At 34.7% G+C, this 20072-nt stretch overlaps 1 protein-coding gene across 1 annotated transcript; it reads right to left on the bottom strand.

Annotated features, from left to right (window-relative positions):
* Positions 1-10953: 10953 nt before the first annotated feature.
* LOC104599859 (aspartic proteinase NANA, chloroplast-like) lies at positions 10954-13120 on the bottom strand. The gene is made up of 2 exons (XM_019198151.2): positions 12249-13120; positions 10954-11986 (listed from the first exon to the last, which is right to left on the bottom strand). Exons 1-2 carry the CDS (start codon positions 12929-12931, stop codon positions 11158-11160), a joined length of 1512 nt encoding a protein of 503 aa, XP_019053696.2. The 5' UTR covers positions 12932-13120; the 3' UTR covers positions 10954-11157.
* Positions 13121-20072: the final 6952 nt, after the last annotated feature.

Raw genomic sequence — 20072 nt, forward strand, 5'->3', positions numbered from 1 at the left:
GCGCAAAGAAAAACCAGAGGGGAAAGGACAACGATAGGTTTTCTGATTTGGTTAAGTTTCGAGTTTGAAGGTTTTTCCTTTTTTCTTTTAATATTAGGTATAGAATAAAAAACAAATATTTTTAGATTTGGACGTTAAAGGTTAACTAACATACTACACGTTAACGTTAACGTTCGTTAACGTTACTAAAGACCACGTTTAAAGTTTTCCCCTCAATTCTGGTTTAAAAAACCTCACCATGATTCGTGCGCGGCGGAGTTAAGATGTGGGACCAGCATCATCGTGTCGTTAGGAACTTAGGATTAATGTCGTACCATAAATTTTCCTTTTATTTTTTCTTCTGCAAAAAAAAAAAGAGCTTTTTTATTAATTTCCATCACTCCGGAGTCTGGAGTTCACTACTCGCTTCCGACCAGGTGAGTCGACCAGGTGGGTCAAAAACATAAATATATACAATCTAAGGAATGTTGAGAAGCAATTTTATTGCCACGGTGCAGTGTGCCGGTTTAACAGGTTTTAGCATTTATTTCCATGGGCCCCACTTATATTTAGAAAATTTGGTTTCTGTAATATATTCATGTATTCCTTTTAGAAAATCTTTGGAATTGGGTTTTTTATTCAGTAAAAAAGATGAAAATTCAAAAATAATTAAGATTTTTAAAAATGTATTTACATTTTCACACATACACATACATATATATAACGAGAGAGGGAATTATCTACATTTTCACTCTAGCCTATACCAATTATATATATATATATATATATATATATTGTTTTAAGTTCGATTATATATCTTACTATTTCTGAATTATTTAAATGAAAGCTTGTTAAATATAAATATACATATTTACTATATTTATATACATATAAATATACCATCTCATCATCATCCAAGCAGCCTTATCTCAACCATATGGGATGGGTTACATGAATCCTATTTCGCTATTTGGTTCAACGTAACTCTCGTTTTTGTTTTTTCTTTCCTTTTATAAAATTTTAGAATGGGATATAAACCGGCGAAATGATAAAATGCCGCTATAAATAAAACACTTTTTTTTTTCAAAATAAGTAATTCTTTTTATGATGAGAATAAGAATAAATTTTGAACGTGTCTAGCTATAAAATTAAATTTTATTCTTTTTTTCATCAATTAAAATAATAATATATATAGGTATATATACAATACTCATCAGCAAATATACATAGCAGAGACATGAGAGACCTATACCAATGAAACACAAATCATCTATGTGGGCCCCACATCAATAACACAAAGTATAAAAAGAGAAAAAAGGGAAGAAGCTTTTCGCATTTGGTTGCACAGAGAAAATATAAAATAAAATTTAAAGGAAGAAATTAGCACATATTTAAAAGCAATTGCTTAATTGATTAGGCTGTTGTGCGAATGAAGAAAAGAACTTGGAACTTGTAAATACAAATAGAATTTATAAATTGTAATAGTATCATGAATAAGTACAAAATGTCTAACTATTTTATTGTACCCCATGTTGTTCATCTTCATTCTTCAAGGAAGCTCTATGCTAGTGGTCATAATCCTTCGTCGGCCTAGGTCTCCAAATTACCATTGGCAAAGATTTTTAGTGGAGGATGGCCAACGGTTAAAACAAAACATGGCCTTAGCCTCTCAAGTTTGAAATAGATCATTTCTTCTTAGGGGGCATTTTTTTTTTGGATTTTGAGAGGGGAGAAAGTTGCTCAATGGAATTTTGGTTTCCATTGACCAAGAATACCATATTCATTTTTCAGATTAATGTGGGGATCAGGGAAAGTTTATTTTCCTGGGTATCACTTACTTGGTACCCAAGGACCAAGTCTCCAAATTACCACCATCAAAGATTTTTAGTGGAGGATGGCCAATGGTTAAAACAAAACATGGCCTTAGCCTCTCAAGTTTGAATTAAATAGATCAGTTCTTCTTAGTGGGCTTTCTTTTTTTGGATTTTGAGAGGGGGAAAGTTGGTCAATGGGATTTTGGTCCACATTGACCAAGAATACCATATTCATTTTTCAGATTAATGTAGGGACAAGGAAAAGTTTATTTTTCTAGGTATCACTTACCTGGTACCCATCTCTTAGGTGGATAAATAACTTTCCCACCTAGGAGGAAAGTTGCTAACACTTGAATGGGACAAAAAATGCCCATTTTAATAATGGATTTTTATGACTAAAATGGTCATTACCTTATTTACCTGAGAAATAAAAGAACATGAGTAAATGCACTAAATTGGATAAGTGTTTCCCAAGAAAAACTTAACTAGGTAATTGCATTTACCTAGGCAAGTAACTTACCGAAAAATGAACGGGGCCTTAGGGGTATTGTCCATGGTCTTTTAAGTATGCATGTGCTGAGCTTGCTTTTGTTGGACCCTTTGGTCCACCACCCACACAATCTAAAAAATGGAACAACACTTAACAACAATTAAGTGCCACCAAGCATTGTCTTCTTCCCGTCCTCTTTCTTCCCTCCTTTCTCCTCTCTTCTTTCCTTCTTCTATTTATCTACCTCTCCTCTTTTGTTTCTTCATCACAGTCACTACAACCAACTCAAAAACAAAGTCATTATATTGCTTCCCATCCTTCCTCACTCCTCTCTCTCTCTCTCTCTCTCTCTCTCTCCATTTTCTTGAACAATGAATAGAGACCGTTGAACAAAGAAATAGTGGTAGTCAAGAAGAGATTTCATTGTTCTCTAAATGCCATTGTTCTCCCAAGATTAGGACCAAGCAAATGAATTAAAATCCAATTAAATTAGGGCTTGAGGACAAAAAAAATCTAGATTTAGGTTTTGTTCTATTGGTCTAAAGTTTGATGTTTGAAAAGAAAAGAAACTCTAACAAAAGAACTTTGAAAATTGGTGCTTTTTTTACTTTATGTAATATCTTCTAAGTGTAGAGAGAAATGTTAAGCTGAAACTTGAATGCTAAATGTTCAATATAGTTACCTTACAGTTTTTGCCCCCATAGTTGATTATGAGAATGGATATTTACGTCAATTATAAATAACTTTAATAATTAATTTATATTAATCATATTGCTAGAACAAATTAATATTAAAAATAAATTAATAAAAGTAATAAATAATAAAATATTGTTATTATTATTATAATATATTATTACTATTATTTATAAAGTTTTATGAAAGTATGTTATTGATAATAAATATAAATAATGAATGAAATGTACAAATGGTATTTTGGGGACAAATAATAAGAACGTTGTCAGGTTTGATGTTTGAAGTTTGATATATAAGAGGTATTAAAAGAATGGCCTATTGTCTAAAAAGTTTTGCTAGACATCAAAGGTTGAAAACATACCAATAGAACAAGGCTTTAATCCCCAAAACAAAAGCTGGCATTCGCCATGTAATGATCATAAAATTAAAAACCTTTTAAAATCAATTGAAATCACTGGGGAAAAATGGCGAATAGTGTGGGAATGCTCTGCTTTAGTGGCAATAAGAGACTCAACACTCAATGAAACGATGAAGCTAGGCGTGTTGGTTACCCTTAATGGTAGCTAAAAGACAATGCAAGAAAAGATATAATGGACGAGTTTATTGAATTGTTTAAGTTACATATATAGATACAAGTAGTTAAATCCTAACAAAACACTTTAGTATTGAATGGATGAGGATAAGCATGAGTCAGGTTATCATGAGCTGGATGGATGCTTTAACTGGGTGTTACTTGTCTCATATCCCCCCTTAAGTAATACGGGGATTGACCACGTTTAACTTGAAACAGAGTAAAACAAAACGAGGATGGCTCAATGCCTTGGTAAGTCCATCTGCTAGTTGATCAGTAGAGGCAACAAACTGAACTCCAAGATGTCGTTTGTTGATTGACGTAATCTCTCACAAAATGAATGTTGACTTCCATGTGCTTCGTTCGAGAATGGAGCACTGGATTAGTCGCAAGAAAGGTGGCACTGAGGTTGTCACAAAATAGGGTAGGAGGAGAATGCAATGGAAAGCCTAGTTCGAGCATGAGAGAGCAAATCCATAAGGTTTCAGAGGCAACAACTACAAGGGACCTGTATTTAGATTTTGTGCTTGAACGGGCAATTGTTTGTTGTTTCTTCGAGCACCAAGACACCAGATTGTTCCCAAGAAGAACATAGAAGTTGCTTTGGGATTTTCGATCATAGGGGTTCCCTACCCAATCGGCATTAGAGAAGGTGGAAAGTAGATCAGTAGAAGATGGAGTGATGCATAGGCCATAGTGCATAGTACCCTTAAGATAGTGCAATATGCGTTTGACAACAGTCCAATGGAGAGTGGTAGGAGCATGCATATATTGGCAAACCTTGCTGATTGTGAATGTCACATCAGGACGAGTGAAAGACAAATACTGAAGAACCCTAACTGTTTGTCTATATAAATGGGCATCGGCAAAGGGATCACCAATAGCGCAACGAGTAGAACCAGAAGAGAGAGGTATCTTAGCAGGTTTAGCATCGAGTATACCCACTTTACTAAGCAACTAATGAGCATATTTATGTTGTGATAGAAACATGCCGCTGTTTAAGCAAGTGACCTCAATTTCCAAAATATAATGGAGTGGATTGAGGTCTTTTAAAGCAAACTTGGAGCTCAAGAGAGCTATGGTGGAAGAAATCAACTGAGAGCACAATCCAGTGATGATGATGTTGTTAACATACACCAAGATAAATAAAGAGTCAGCAATATAATGCTTATAAAAGAGTGAGTGGTAAGCTTGTGAAAGTTTGAAGTCAAGACCAATTAAGAAATGAGCAAGCTTGTTGTACCATGCACGAGGCGCTTGGTGTAGGCTGTATAAGGAGTGTTTCAAGTAGCATACATGGTTTGGAAGTTGAGGATCCTTGAAGCCCAGTGGTTGATGCATGTATGTAGTTTCTGTGAGATCTCCATGCAGAAATGCATTTTGCACATCAACTTAATGAACATGCCAACCCTTAGAAACAACAAGAGAGAGTAGAAGTCAAACAATTGTTGGCTTAATCACTAGATTGAATGTATCATGAAAGTCCACCCCTGATTGTTGAGAGAAGCCATGGGCTATGAGGCGAGCCTTATAATGAGACACATGTCCATCAAGACCTCGTTTAATATGAAACACCCACTTGCAAGTGATAATGTTTTGGCCCTTGGGTTTGGGTACAAGATCCCAGGTTTGATTGCGTTGAAGGGCATCGAATTCCTCTTGCATGGTGGAGCGCCAATGAGGGGTAGCTAGGGCCTGGGTTATAGATGAAGGTTCAGATTCAGGTGAGAGAGGAGGATACTTTGTTGCAAGAAAGGTCTTTGGTTTGAAAACTCCACTCTTAGCTCTAGCGGTCATGGGGTGTGTGTTGGTGGGTGGTGGAGGTTGATGAATAATAGAAGTGTTGGGTAGTGCTGATATAGGTAACAAAGGTATGTTATTATGTGACATGGTCATTGTTATGAGATGGTAGAGGTGAAGAGGGAGGGGAAGGTTCAGTATTGGATGGAAGAGGAGAGCTATTGGAGATAGTTGATTGTGTATTTATGGTGGGATATGGTTTGGGTAAAATAATGGAGGTGATGGGTAGTGGGGCAGGTTGATATGGTTTCTGTATTGATGCAAGGGAAGAGGGCACCTCCTTGAAAGGGAAATGTGTCTCATTAAATAATACATGGAGAGATATGTACCAGCATCCAGTTGCAAGTTGAAGACACCTATAAGCATGATATTCTGGTTATAACCCATGAAAATGCAGGGGTGGATCTGAAGTCCATCTTATGCTGATTGTAGGGTCTCAAGTAGGGAAAACATTCATAGCCAAATACCTTGTGGAAGGAATAGTTTGGTTTGGTGTGAAAGGGTTTTTCCCATGGTGAGACATGTCCAATGACTTTGTTGGGCATTCTATTATATAAATAAGTAGCAGTATAAAAGGATTCCCACCAAAAACACATGGGTACAGATGCTTATGCTAGCAAAGTTAAACCAGAGGTGTGAAGGCAGCTTAGCCGATGTGAGATACCACACTGCTCAAGAATGGGATGACAAGAAGAGAATTCCTTCCCACCATCATTTTGTAATGCCTTATAGAACATCCAAATATATTTTCAACATTAGCCTTGAACTTGATGAAAGCATTTAAGGCTTCGGACTTTAGTTTAAGAGGAAAAATCCACAAGTACTTACTAAAAGCATCAACAAAGCTTATATAGTAATTAAAACCATCATGAGAGGTAACTGGGGAAGGTCCCCAAATGTTTGCAAATATCAATTGTAATGGTGCAGTGATAGTAGATGAACTAGCTGAAAAGGGTAACTTGTGACTCTTACCCATGGGACAAGAGGAACAAAAACTTAATGATTTATTGGAGCTAACTGCCAATTTATTCTTGAGTACTACTTGTCTAACGATGTTGGGTGTTGGATGTCCAAAACATTGATGCCAAAGATCTATTAAGGTTATTTCTCCTACGAGAGCAAGATTTTCTACACTTGTAACTGGATCATTCCACTGTTTATAGAGTCCATTGCTAATCGACCCTTCCAGTAGGATCTTTTTCATTTATCGATCCTTCACAACAAAGAAACGAGGATGAAATTTAGAAAGCACATCATTTTCTGTAGAAAATTGAGCATTGATAATAGATTTTTGGTAATTTCTACAACATGCAACACGTTTATAAGAATGAGAGGTCATGAAAAAGACTGTACACAAGAAGAATCGATATTCTTAATTTTCAAACCCACTCCAATTGTCATTCGAATCTGATCTGTCCCACTATAGGATGAGTGAAGTTTCAAGTTACCAAGATCTGCAGTTAGGTGGTTTGTGGCTCCAGAGTCTGGATACCAACTCCCATCATTATCTGTGGAGGCAAAATTGATTGAGTTTGTTGTTTGATCTAAAATAACAATTCTTCGTAGTGTGGTTTTTCTTTTTACATATTTGACATGGTCCAGGATTAGTATTCATCCTTTTATTTTCATTAGTGGTCTGTTGATTTTGTCTAGGTCAATTATCTTGACCTTTGTTTTTGTTGTTATTGAATCTAGACTCTCCTTGTTGATGTTCACGTTGAATAACATGGATACTTGATACAATATGATCTATGCTATCCCTCAAGGCTTCCATTCTGAGTGCATGATTATAAAGCATCCTTTGAATGACATCAAAAGTAAGTGAATCAGTTAGAGTACTTACAGATGTGACGAATGCTTCATAATCTGATCCAAGACCAATTAAGCTTTTAATCACCAAGTCTTGATTAGTGATGGGTTGTCCAACCATGGAGAGACTATCCGAAATATTTTTGACCTTTTGTAAATATTCATTCATTGGCATGGTGCCTTTCCTCAGGTTCATCAACTCTACAAGAAGTTGTATAACTCTGGCCCTGGACTGGGAGGCAAACTATCTTTTCTAGAGTGCTCTGAATGGCTCTGGTTGTGGTGCAGCCAATGACTTGGCCGAGAAAACTCTCAGTGAGTGTGGATAGCATCCAATTGAGTAACAGTTGGTCTTGTTTCTGCCACTAGGTGTACTCTGGGTTGGGAATCTTTTGACCATCCACTTTAATATTTTGAGGTTGACACGATAGTGATCCATTTGCATATCCGATAAAATCTAAACCATCTAATGCTGGCAAAACTTGTGATCTCCAAAGCATATAGTTATATCGATCTAGCTTCACAGTGACAAGCTGACCAAGATTTGTAGTGAACATGCTTCCAATTTGGAGCTGCCCGGCTTGGGTTTGAAGGATTGAAATAGGGGAGGCCGAAGTAGAGCAGGTGTTACTAGCCATGGTGACCTATAGTTCTGATACCATAAAAGACAACGCAAGAAAAGAAATAATGGACAGGTTTATTGAATTGTTTGAGTTACATATATAGATACAAGTAGTTGAGTCCTAACAAAACACTTCAGTATTGAATGGATAAGGATAGGCATGATCCGGGTTATCATGAACTGGATGGATACGTTAGCTAGATGTTACGTGTCTAATAGTAGCGATAAAGTTTGATTACCGATGAAATAATGCTTACTGACTAAGGGTGAGCATGGGTCAGTTCAGTTTGGTCCTATGGCAGAACCTAGAATAACCTACCCTATAGGAGTTGGTTATAGGTTTCTAGAATCAAAACCTATCTTGTGAAGGTCAGTTCTAGGGCCTACCTATGGAACTTGTTCTTTCTTTACTCTCCACATTCAGAAAAAAAATGAAACGTGTCCTTTAAAAACTTATTTTTCAATTATGATAATATATAATTTAAAACTTTTATTATTTTTATTGATTAAGTTGAGTAATTTAATGTGTAGGTCATCATAATTTATTAATATATGGTTAAAAAATTATCACTATAATTGAAATTTTGTAAATATTACCTTTTAAATTATTTATTATACATATTACACATTAAAATGAAAAAAAAATGATCAAATCACTTAAGAAACTCAATGGTGAAGTGAAACAATGGCTTTTGTAGCCACAAGTGCTTGGGTTCAAATAATCACATCCTTAAAAATATTTTGGGGTTTATTTCAAGGCAAGTTTGGTTTCTAGGTTTGTTCTATCAAGGTCAACCAAGGCCGGTTCAGGTAAGGTAAACCCGTAGACCCTGGAATCGACATGGGTGGGGGTCAGTTCCAAGAATTTGGAACAAGACCCTACTGTGTAACAGATTGGGTAGGGTTGGTTCCAGACCAATTCGAGGTCGGTTCTAGTTAGGACCTACCCATTTGCTCACCCTTATTAGTGACTAGCACTCAAACAACTTTAAGCCGTCTACCATTGGTTGTCATTATTTTTTTCTCACTTGAGAACATAAAGAAAAGAATGACAAGGGAAAGGAATGAAAGAAGAAGAAGAAAACGATGATGGTGATAGGAGGAGAGTTGTAAGCAAATGCCATTAAGCCTCATTGATGGCATTGCACTCTCTGATTGGAGGGTCCATGATGTGGTGGAACGAAGGGTCCAACAAGTGCAAGTTCGTACATGACTAAATTAACTATTTCAGTTTACTTTCTCTCATTTTATCACCTATTGAAGTTGTATCATAGTTTTCTTTGAAAGACTGATTCATTTATTTAATCAATGTTTAAGTATTTTTAATAAATTATTTTAATTAGTTCTAAATCTATACTACTTTAAAAAGTACGAATAGCCTCAATAATATTTCTAAAATTTTTTGAGAACAAAATTTACCCCTCCATATTTAAATTTATTTATAAAAAAAGAGGGAAAATAGGGTATTGGGTTATTGATATTAAATGACTTGAAAAGAGATAATTTTAAGATATTCAATGCATTCAATTTTCTCTCATTAAATCCAACATTTAAGGTATTAACTTGCATTTACGTTCGTTGAATCATATATTCAGGGCATTTTTGTTTCTTCTCATCATGAAATTCTATTAATTAAATCCATATATAATAAATTAATAACTTCAATAACACAAAAACTTTTACTTTTAAAATATACCTTAAAAAGTGTTTTCATCTAGGTGGTGATAATAAATTAAACCATTTTGGGTCAAATGGGACAATCCATGTTGTCACAATTAAATAATAAAATTCAAAAAAATATAGAAAGAAAAAAATGGGAACATTTTTAACATCATTTATTTGATATATTAAACAAGAATAAGTATGATAAATAAGAAATGATTTTATTAATGATGGAAATGGAATGTAAAATTAAAACCATTTTCCTATTTTCACTCATTAAATCTCATATCTAAGGTATATTCTCTCATTAAATTCTATATTTAAGATATATTTTCTCATCATTAAATTCTACTAGTTAAATCCATAACATTAATCTTAATAGCATAAAAATAAATATTTCAAAAAAAAGGAATTTAAAAATAAAACCATTTTGTTTCCTCTCGGTGGTGGGTAAGCAATTCTATTATATGCGGTCAAATAGGTTAATAAATAATATCATAATTAAAAAATAAAATAAATTAAATATATAATAAAAATAAAAATAAAAATAAAAATAAAAATAATTGGGCATATCTCTAATATTGTATATTCATTATACTAAACCAAAATAAGTATGAAATATGTTGAAAATGGAATTCTAAATTTAAAATCAACCTAGAAATGAAATGATGCCATAATCAAATAATAAAAATTTAAAAAATAAAAAATACAAAGAATCACAAAAAAAAAGAGAAACATTTGGGCACATATCTAATGTTATATATTTATAAAAAATAAAATATTGCATACATATCTAATATTATACATTCACTATATTGAACAAAAATAAGTATTATACATAAGAAATAATTTTATCAACAATGGAAATGTAATACAAAATCTAATGTCAACATAGAAATCAAACTATTTTTCTTTTTGGGTGGTGGGTTAGTGATTTGGGTCAAATGGATTAATCGATGATATGATATCTAAATAGTAAATCTTTAAAAAATAAAAAGTACAAGTAATCAAAAGAATATATAAAAAATATATATTATTTATGTCAAATAAAAATAGGTATGATAAGTAGAAATTATTTATATAATGTAGATGATATATATATATATATAATAATAAAACTCATGATGTCATAATTGAATAATAAATATTCAAAAAGATAGAATACAAAAAATGAAAAAGTGCAGAATTTTGTCAAAAACATTTGAGAACATTTCTAATGTGTTATATTCATCATATTAAATAAACATAATTGTTAAAATAAAAATTATTTTTATTTATGATAAAAATGGAATGCAAAAAGTTAATAATAATAATAATAATAACAATATGTTATTATAATTTAAAATTTCTATGTGCAATGCACGAGCACATTTACAACAAGCATTTAAGTCTAATTTTAATCATATTGTTAGTTTTATTAACTTTCAATTTCTATCTTAACTATGATATATCTAAAATTCAAGTAATTAATTAATAAACATTAATTATCACTAGTTTTTACAATAAATATTAATTATTAAGAAGAAAGAAGGGAGGATGCTAATTAATGATATAGAGATGATGACAATGCATTTACATGGAAACCGTAGAAATGAAAAATTAATGAAAGAAAAAGAAATTAAGAAAAAAAGAAAAATTAAAAACAAAAATTATAATCTTAAAAGAGCTCACCACCACCACCATCATCACCACCACTATCACAATTTTAATTTATTCATCAATGGCCATGTTGAGTGCAGGAGGAGGGTGCAAAACCCAATCTCCGCTTCATGAAATCAAACTCCCAAAAATAATGTTGTTGTATCAAATTCCCAATTACGGAGACACCCGGAAAAGGAACAGGCTGAAAGGCTAAACACATCAATTCGGGAGCCGCTTCGTGGAGATAATTCCTCACCGGCGGCACAAGACGAGCCCCATCGGCGAAATAGATAACTAATTTAGGCACTCGTTCCTCGTCCAACTCTCCCGGTTTAACACTGATGCAGAACTCAAAATCCTCGTCGTCCACCCTGGTGTAATCCTTCAATCCCGGCGACGAAATGAAAGCGTCCATGATAGGTCTGTAAGCGGGTTCTGCCAGTTGCATCAAGCTGGTACCGGAGTCAATAATGGTTCCTCCTTCCCTGTCTTCATTCCAAACACTCAACGGAATTCCTAATAGCTCACCACCAACCGAGATTCCGATCACTCTGACTGCATAAAACGGGGCTATCTTGTTGACGATGAGGGATGTGAACTGCATGTTTGGTGGATGTACATTGTGGCCGAACACTATGTAATTTGATACGTTCTTTGGGCTCAGAATATCAACCAGGCAATATGAGAACTTGCCTCCGAAGATTTCTACGGCTTGACCAGCGAAGGAGTAGGGACTGGCTCCCAACGCCAGCATTCCATGAATGCCGTCGGTGAAATTTCTACCTGGGGTTGCCAGTGTGCATCCCACCAGGAATTCACTCAGCCTTATCTTCTTACCAGTCGATAGGTACACCGTTACTGTTTCGTTAGCAAAGAAACCCTCTGCCATTTTCCCGTCGTAATAACTGCTCACAGTCAGTCATGATCAATCACATTCATCCATCCATCCATATCAAACAAATTAACCAATAACAAGTAGTGATATATATATATATATGTATCACTGATTAGTATATTATTCATACAATTAAAACAATAATCAAATGATGATTATGATACTCATGAAGATAAGATAGATAAAAGAGTTGGATGGATTTTCAATGCAAATTGATCTGACCCTGAAATAGGCCAATTGAAAGAGAGAGAGAGAGAGAAAAGGGTACGTACCTGTAATTATACTGGCATGGGGCTTCTGGAATGGGACAGATATCTAAAGAATAGAAGGGTGAGAGATCAGTAGAGCATAGAGAGGAGGAGCAGGGAATTGGAGAAAATGTAGACGACTCGTTGGGCCTGAAAACTTTATTATTGTGATCATCATCGTAACCCTCACAGTCGGGACAAGGCCGAAGGCACTTAACCCAAGTCAGGTCGTTGGCGGTGTTTGCAACAAGCAGCAGCCTCTGCGATGGAGTCCCCATCTTCAGTGGAATAAAATATGATCCCACCTTGATATACGACCCAGAGAATATCTCAGTTTCTATTGAACTGCTGTTGAAGTCGATTTCTTCGTCATTCTCATTTTCTTCGAGGTCGTGCACCTTCGAATAATGATGATGATGATGATGATGATGACGATGACGATGACGATGATGATGTATAGAAACCTCTCTAGCCATCCTCCGTTGGCTTAGTACTCTGGAGATTACTTTGTTATGTTCTCTATCCACGTTAACCAGTTCCCTAGTTTGTTCCATCCGGGTTTTCGGCTGTTTATGGCCTAATCTGTCAGCTATCTCTGGTGAATGCCTGTGAATCATTCTCATCTGCATTGAGTCTGCTCCGGAGGCCGCTACCTGTTGCAAGCCGCCATTGATGGAAATCAGCAAGAATACATGCAGGAGGGACATTTTTTGGTCTACTCCGGCCACCCTCCTTCCACTGCGCGATGGCTTGTTATGTGAAGAAAAGAAGAAGAAAACCAATTAGGTTTTGCTTTCTTATGGTGTAAACTGATTAAGACAATGCCTACGAATAAGGCGTTTGATGAGTTCCACAGATTGTGGACCTTCTTACAGTTGAGAAGATGGGGTTTGCTCGACAACCAACAGAAATACGCGCCTTAATATTAATATCATCACCGTCACCACAAAAACACGGGAGCCATTCATTATTCTCATTTTTACCTAATTACAGCCATCTTTTGGGGAAAAAAAAATGGCTCCTTCAATCAACTATAACAATACAAAAAATTGCTGATTTGGTCAACAATGATCCATACAATTGTTGAACTGTTGATATGTCTATATATATTCTTTTTTTTTTTAAATTATTGCTTTGGAATTAAGAATGGTAATATTTGGCCTGACACATAGTATCAAGTCAGCAGGTTTTCCTTTTCATTAATGGTGTCAACTTGTTTAACACGATTAATAAAATGTGTCAATTTTGAAATTGAATGCTTATTATATCATTGAAATCTATTTATGATTTAATTTAAGGGTTGAATTACATATGATACTGGAAAATTTTAGAGTTAGTCAATTGGTATCATAAAATAGATGACCAATCAGATGGTGTTCATCAAAATTTAGAGGGGTTGCTTTGATTGGTCAAAGCTCATTTGGTACCTTGTTGCCTTTCTAGTATCATAGTTTTTTCATTTATATTAAATATAGAAAAATAAAGAAGACTTGTATAGTTATAATTTTAGCAAAAAAAATTAGAAAAGTAAGCAAAAATGTCATTTCTTTTTATTTTTTTCAGGCTACTTTGATATATTTTTCTAGGCCGATTCTGTTAAAGAATATCGACCTATTCAAGGACCTCACTTTAAGTTTTTAGGTTGAATAATGACAATTAATGTTCTCTTGTTGTGTTCATGTCGAATTGAGGTAAGGGTAATTGGACACATTTGTTATACTGATAATATGATTCTGACCTGATTAGACCTGCATAATCTGTTTAGTTAAATAGATAACTTTGGGTTGATACGACACAACATGACAACATGTGCTTAATAACCCATCTAATTTTATACTAAATAACATTTATAACCTGAATTCACAAAAAACCAACACGATTAATGTGTTTAAATTAAAAAATCTTGATATAGGAAATGGATACCACCTTATTGGTAGGGGTGTCAATTGGACTGGATTTGGTCCAATTTGGTCCAGTCCAATGTGAGTTCATTACAAATGAATCAGGTCCAATTCAATCCAATAAATATTTTGGACCGATCAAGTTTAATGTTTGGACCGTCCAATCTATTTAAATTTGTTTTAATTTAGATCGGTTTCAACTCAAACCTGGTCCATTGATACTTATATTCTTATCTTATATCAATGGACCGGATATTGGCTTAATCCAACTGAATCCAATATAAATTTATTATGGACGGACCAGGTCCAGTTCAATCTAATAAATATTTCACACTGGATTGGTCCAATCCAATATATCTTGTTGGTTTGTCCAATCTGTCCAAATCGATTTTGGACTGGATGTCCAATCCAAAACCGGTCCATTGACACCCTTACTTATTGGTCATCCATTTTATGATACTGGTTCATTGATTCTTAGTTTCTACATATCATAGTCGAACACATAAATATGTTCAGTATTATTGATGTCTTTATAAATATGGTCTTTCATATCAGTTGAACACTTAGGCTGCATTTGGCACGTCTTTCTGCATGGTCTTTCGGTTGTTTACAAGTTGAGAAAACCGATTTTTGGTCTATTTCCGTTTGGTGCATAGAAGATCTAGCTGCCAAAAGACGGAACAATGAAAAGACACGAAAAACCTATTTTGGGGTGATTTCAGGAAGCTCCAAATGAAGCTTTCCGCGTCTTTTGTATTTTATTCTTGCATGGAAAGACGTAAAAAGACACACGGAAAGATGCACATTTGCCAAGCATGCTTCGGGCTGTTCAGATCTTCATGCAAAAGCTCAATGCGTCTTTTAACTATCATAGCTACAAAAAGATCTTCCAAAAAAGACACACCAAACGGGCCCTTAGTAAATACATCCAATATAATTGACTGTCTTTATGAATATGGTGGATATATGATCTATTACCTGGTGAATCACTCGCGAGTAAACTTGACTCGATAGTCTTCCGAGTCGAGTCTAGAAAAGCTCTCTCCTTACCCACTTCCGAGTTCCGAGTCGAGCCTAAATACGTGATACTGGGGGCATAGGGTTAAATTCAATTTAAATCCTCTTAATAATTTATCAGTTAATTAATTAACATAGAAAATTTTATCATTTTATGTAATTTATAAATCATGGGTTCCTTCACTAACATGCGCATGAGGAGCATTCTCATCTACAAGGTGCTAGATGTTTGACTTAGCTCTATCAGGCCAGCTAGTGGGAATTGGTTGCATAGTCTATATATATTTGTATATTTAAGGGGCAATGACCTTTGTGTCTCTTCCCATCTCTCTCTCTCTCTGTATATATATATGCTCAGCTTTTTCAAATTTTTACATATTTAAGGCCCCGTTTGGTTTACAGGAATAAGGGTCTGGAAACAGAATCGGAGTGGATTATTCCGATTCTAACTGTTTGGTTAAATAAAATTAGAATCTCATTTACATTCGTATTAGAATGGCATTCCCCCATTTGAGGGAATAGTCATTCCCTACCCCTCCCTTGAAAATTGAAATTTCCTTCCTGCTGATTCCAATTTCCATTTTCATTCTTATCTGAACCAAACAGACTATGAGATTTCGATTTCCGAAAGTTTTCAATTTTGATTCCGATTCCAATCTGGATGCAAACCAAGCAGACCCTAAGATTGTTTATTTAACAGATAATCTTTATTCCCTGCTACATTGCATTTTTTTTTTCTGTTCACCTCTTGTGGCTGTGGATGGTCAGATATTGGAAATCTAATTAATTGGTTAAAAGGGCTTTAGGGTAATCTGCCAAACTCTCTTAATTATGGTTTTTGGGGTTAATTAGACTACTGAGAATGACAAAGATGGAAGGTCCAGTATGTCACAAGTCAAAGCAATTAATCTCATCCGGTAATGGGACTGGAATCAGGATACATAGAGGATATTTGTACATGACTTAATATAAAAAGGGCTTATCCCCACTAGCTACTTATTATTTAATTAAAAGAAAGATCAAAACGCCTTATAAATCTTGCTGAAACCACATTATTCTTTCATTCTTTCATGTTAATTTATTTAAAAGAAAAAAAAAAGAACAAACTGCAGATAGTGCGTTTGGATTAATCAACAACCCAAAAAAAATATTATTTTCTAATCTTCAATGGGCTTATTTTACTCTAGGTTTATTTAATTTAACAAGTCAGCATGTTTAAAATATTGGGTTTTTAATAGAACATGCACAGGCTCTTTTTTTTTATATATTCCTAGGACCCAATCTAGAAGGAAATCGAGACCCCTTTATTTTGATTAATGTGACCAAGGGAAGATGGGCAAATATGTACACAAAATTTATTTAACTTTTGCTTTAATTATTGATTTGGTGAATATTGAATAATGTAGGTGAGTCATGTATAGTCTGTAGGGCCAATGGATGAACGCATTCTATGATTTTCGGGAAAGAGATGGGAACATAGTGGGCACAAAATCCAATCCAACGATGGATTTACTAGCATCATCTTGGGGATACGATCTTTATTAATTTTGCTAATGTTTCTTGATATAAACTAATTATGTTATGTTTGGTTTTATTAGCTAGAGAGAGAGCAAAGACTCAAAAAGTGTAACAAAACAAACCTGCAGCTGGTGCAGGCAGGAGAAATGGGAATATGATCTGTCTTATATTTCTTTTATTAACTTTAGAGAATAGTTGAGTTGAATTGTAGAGGTTTGAAGCTGTGATGAAGCAGCTGTCAAGAAACAATTGTTTTCAATGCAGGAAATGGAGTGATGGGCAAGATTTAATATAACTAATATTTGAATAATCACCGTTTCGGTCATGATTTTGAGATATTCTTCCCTACTTTGATTTTTGAGAACAGCTAGCCATTGTTTGAAGTTTGAACAAATGGGGTTAATTGATTTGTTGAAAACCTCACTACAACAAAAATAGGGAGATTGACCAGTTCTTTTCTGATGAAGGAGAATGGATTAATTAATTATTGAAGCTTCAGCTAATAAACAAAAATGTTCTCAAACGTCATGTTTGGTTTGTGCTAAGGCAGTAGCATCGATCTTTGAAAAATTATGGTGGTTAAGGGTCCATTTGGAAGGGCTGAGATGAAGATTTAAGTAAGCTGATTCAGTTGTTTTAAAGCACTCACAATAAATTGTTCAAAGAGGATGAAGAGGACAGCCCTTTTGCTGGTAAGCCGTAATAAGATAGTTTTGTTTTATCAGTGTTTTCAATTCATAGTTGAATTGGGTAAAAAAGAACAAAATTCACAGTTGAATTAGGCTAATCCAATTACCCAGTTATATTTTCAGGTCTATTAACTGTTCACCTATATAAAAAAACTATTGGTTTGGTCAACATCTTCTTGAACCAATTGATCCAGTCAATGGATCATGGCTAGGTTACTCATTTATTCTTTTTTTTTTTTGGGGGGGGGGTGTTTAGCCATTACAAACATTAATAAAAATAATTTTTAACTGTTGTAATTATTTTCATTTAATATGATGAATATAATGCTTATTTGTTTTATATTTTTTATTATTCAATTTATAATATCATATATATTCATCTATTTGATTCATATGGTTGAACCGCTAACGTACCACCAAGACCGAAAAGCTGTTTCATTTCTAAGCCAGTTTGCATTTTATTGAGAGACTAGAAATGACCCATATGATATTGGCTGCTATTAGGAGATGCTAGTGTGTTATATAAGGGAGTATTTATTTACATATTTAGAGAGAGGTAAGGAGAGAAAGCAATTCCTCCTAAGGATGTGTTTTTTCACAAAAAACAAGAGAAAAAGAGAGCCAAGGAAAAGGAAGCCTCATCAATTTAGGTTTCATTTGGGTGAGCTTTTTGGAAGTACTTTTGTGTTTCAACAGGGGGAGAGAGAGGGGGTGGAGCCAGGGGGACCCAGGAGAGCCATATGTCCCCCCTATGGTTCAGAAATATCCACTTTTAATAGTCTTTCATGTAATTTTTTCCCTTCCCCCATTCATCACCTCAATAGTTATGGCCAAGGTTCAAAGTATCGAGGGCATATCGGCCTGTATTGGTATTTTTTTAAGTTTTATTTATTTTCTTTCAAAACTAATTCAGAGGGGTCACTTTAAGACCCGGCTACCCTCTAAATTATAGTCTAATCCGATACAATCCCTGAAGGGGTGTATCGAGAAGCCATTGGCACGATACATATCAGCCAATACAGGCCAAATGTGTCGATACTTTAAACCTTGACTAGGGCCCATCCATATTTATTCCCCACTCCCACTCCCCCCACCCCCCTATCCATTTTAGTTTTTGGCCCCCTTAACTCCACCCCTGGAGAGAGAATAAATTTGAAATCTGGTCAAATGTGCTTTCTTGAAAGTAAAAAACAAATTTGCAACAAAAAGCACAAAATTATTGACAACTTTGTGCTTTGATTATGTACTTCGCGCCAAATATACTTTTCAGAAAACACAATCTATGTGACCTTACCATGTGTGATGTAAAAACAATAAGGCACATACATGACAAAATATATGCCACAATTGTTACCAAACATACATTGTAAAATATATGCTACATGACAAAATTATGAATATAATAAAATATATGCAATGTGACAAATTATATGTCACATGGCAAAATTTGTGACATATGGCCAATTATATGTCATGTGAAAACATTTGTGACATGAGGCAAATACACGTGGTAATATATATGGGTATAAGGCAAAAGTTGACACATGACAAAATATACACCATGTGTCAGTTTATGACACATGGCAAAATATATGCTATGTGTTATTAATTTGTACTACATGGCACAATTATGGATACATTTTTATATTATAAATTTCAATGAACAACAAATTTATACAGGGAATTTATTATATTACAGGTGGTAAATCAACACTTATTTATGCTTTTAATTTTAAAAATAATGTTTACCAAAATACAAAAGCACATAGTAAAAATATAGAAACATGCTGACATGTTTTCGTACTCTGGAAAACATGAAAACAAAAACTTGTCCAAACACAATCCTAATGTTTCTACAATCACCTCTCCTATGAATATCTGAAATCTACCTAAACTTGTGTTGATATTTTTATACAAACAAAGGCATTAACAGACGATTTTCACATGTCTATGCTAAAATCCTGTTGTGGTTAATTATTTAAAACTCAATGCAAACAAGCGCCAATTTCCCAAATCCTCTGATTCACAGTTGTTTGGTTTTATTGAAGGACAGACATGCCCCTTGGTCTGATTGGGCTTTGCCCATACCAAGTAGATCGATGGGCCTTGGATTCGTAATTGGATGGTTGGGACTTGCGTGATGCCCAGATAAACTGACAGGGCTGCTGTTTTTAATAAAACCAGTTTGGACTTTGGACTTTGGATTTGGCCTCCTACAGGACCTGGGCCATGCATGGATATATACAGCTAGAGGTCGGTCCAACTAGGTTGTTCTTGGCTTGTGAGAAACGATTCAATTAATAGGAGTCCTGTGCAAATGTTTGGGCCACAACTGTGAAATTATGTGTGTTTCTCTGATCTCCACTGGTCAGTCTACTAAATACCACTGCTGCCTGCGTCCTCTTCCAGTTATCAAAACTCAAAAGCTGATGAACCCGCCATCTCCCAGGCTCAGGCCCAAGTCCACTAAATGTAAGGAACCACATGGTCGGGTTTAGGGGTGTCAATTGGACTGGATTTGGTCCAATCCGATCCAGTCCAATGTGAGTCCATTACAAATGAACCAGGTTCAATTCAATCCAATGAATGTTTGGACCAGTTCAATTCAATGCCTGGACCGTTCGATCTATTCAAATTCGTTTTAATTTAGATTGGTTTCAATTCAAACCCAATCCATTGACACCTATATTCTTATCTCATACCAATGAATTAGATATTGACTT

This window comes from Nelumbo nucifera, chromosome 7 (assembly GCF_055504915.1).
Source record: "Nelumbo nucifera cultivar China Antique chromosome 7, China Antique-T2T, whole genome shotgun sequence".
Taxonomy (NCBI): Eukaryota; Viridiplantae; Streptophyta; class Magnoliopsida; order Proteales; family Nelumbonaceae; genus Nelumbo; species Nelumbo nucifera.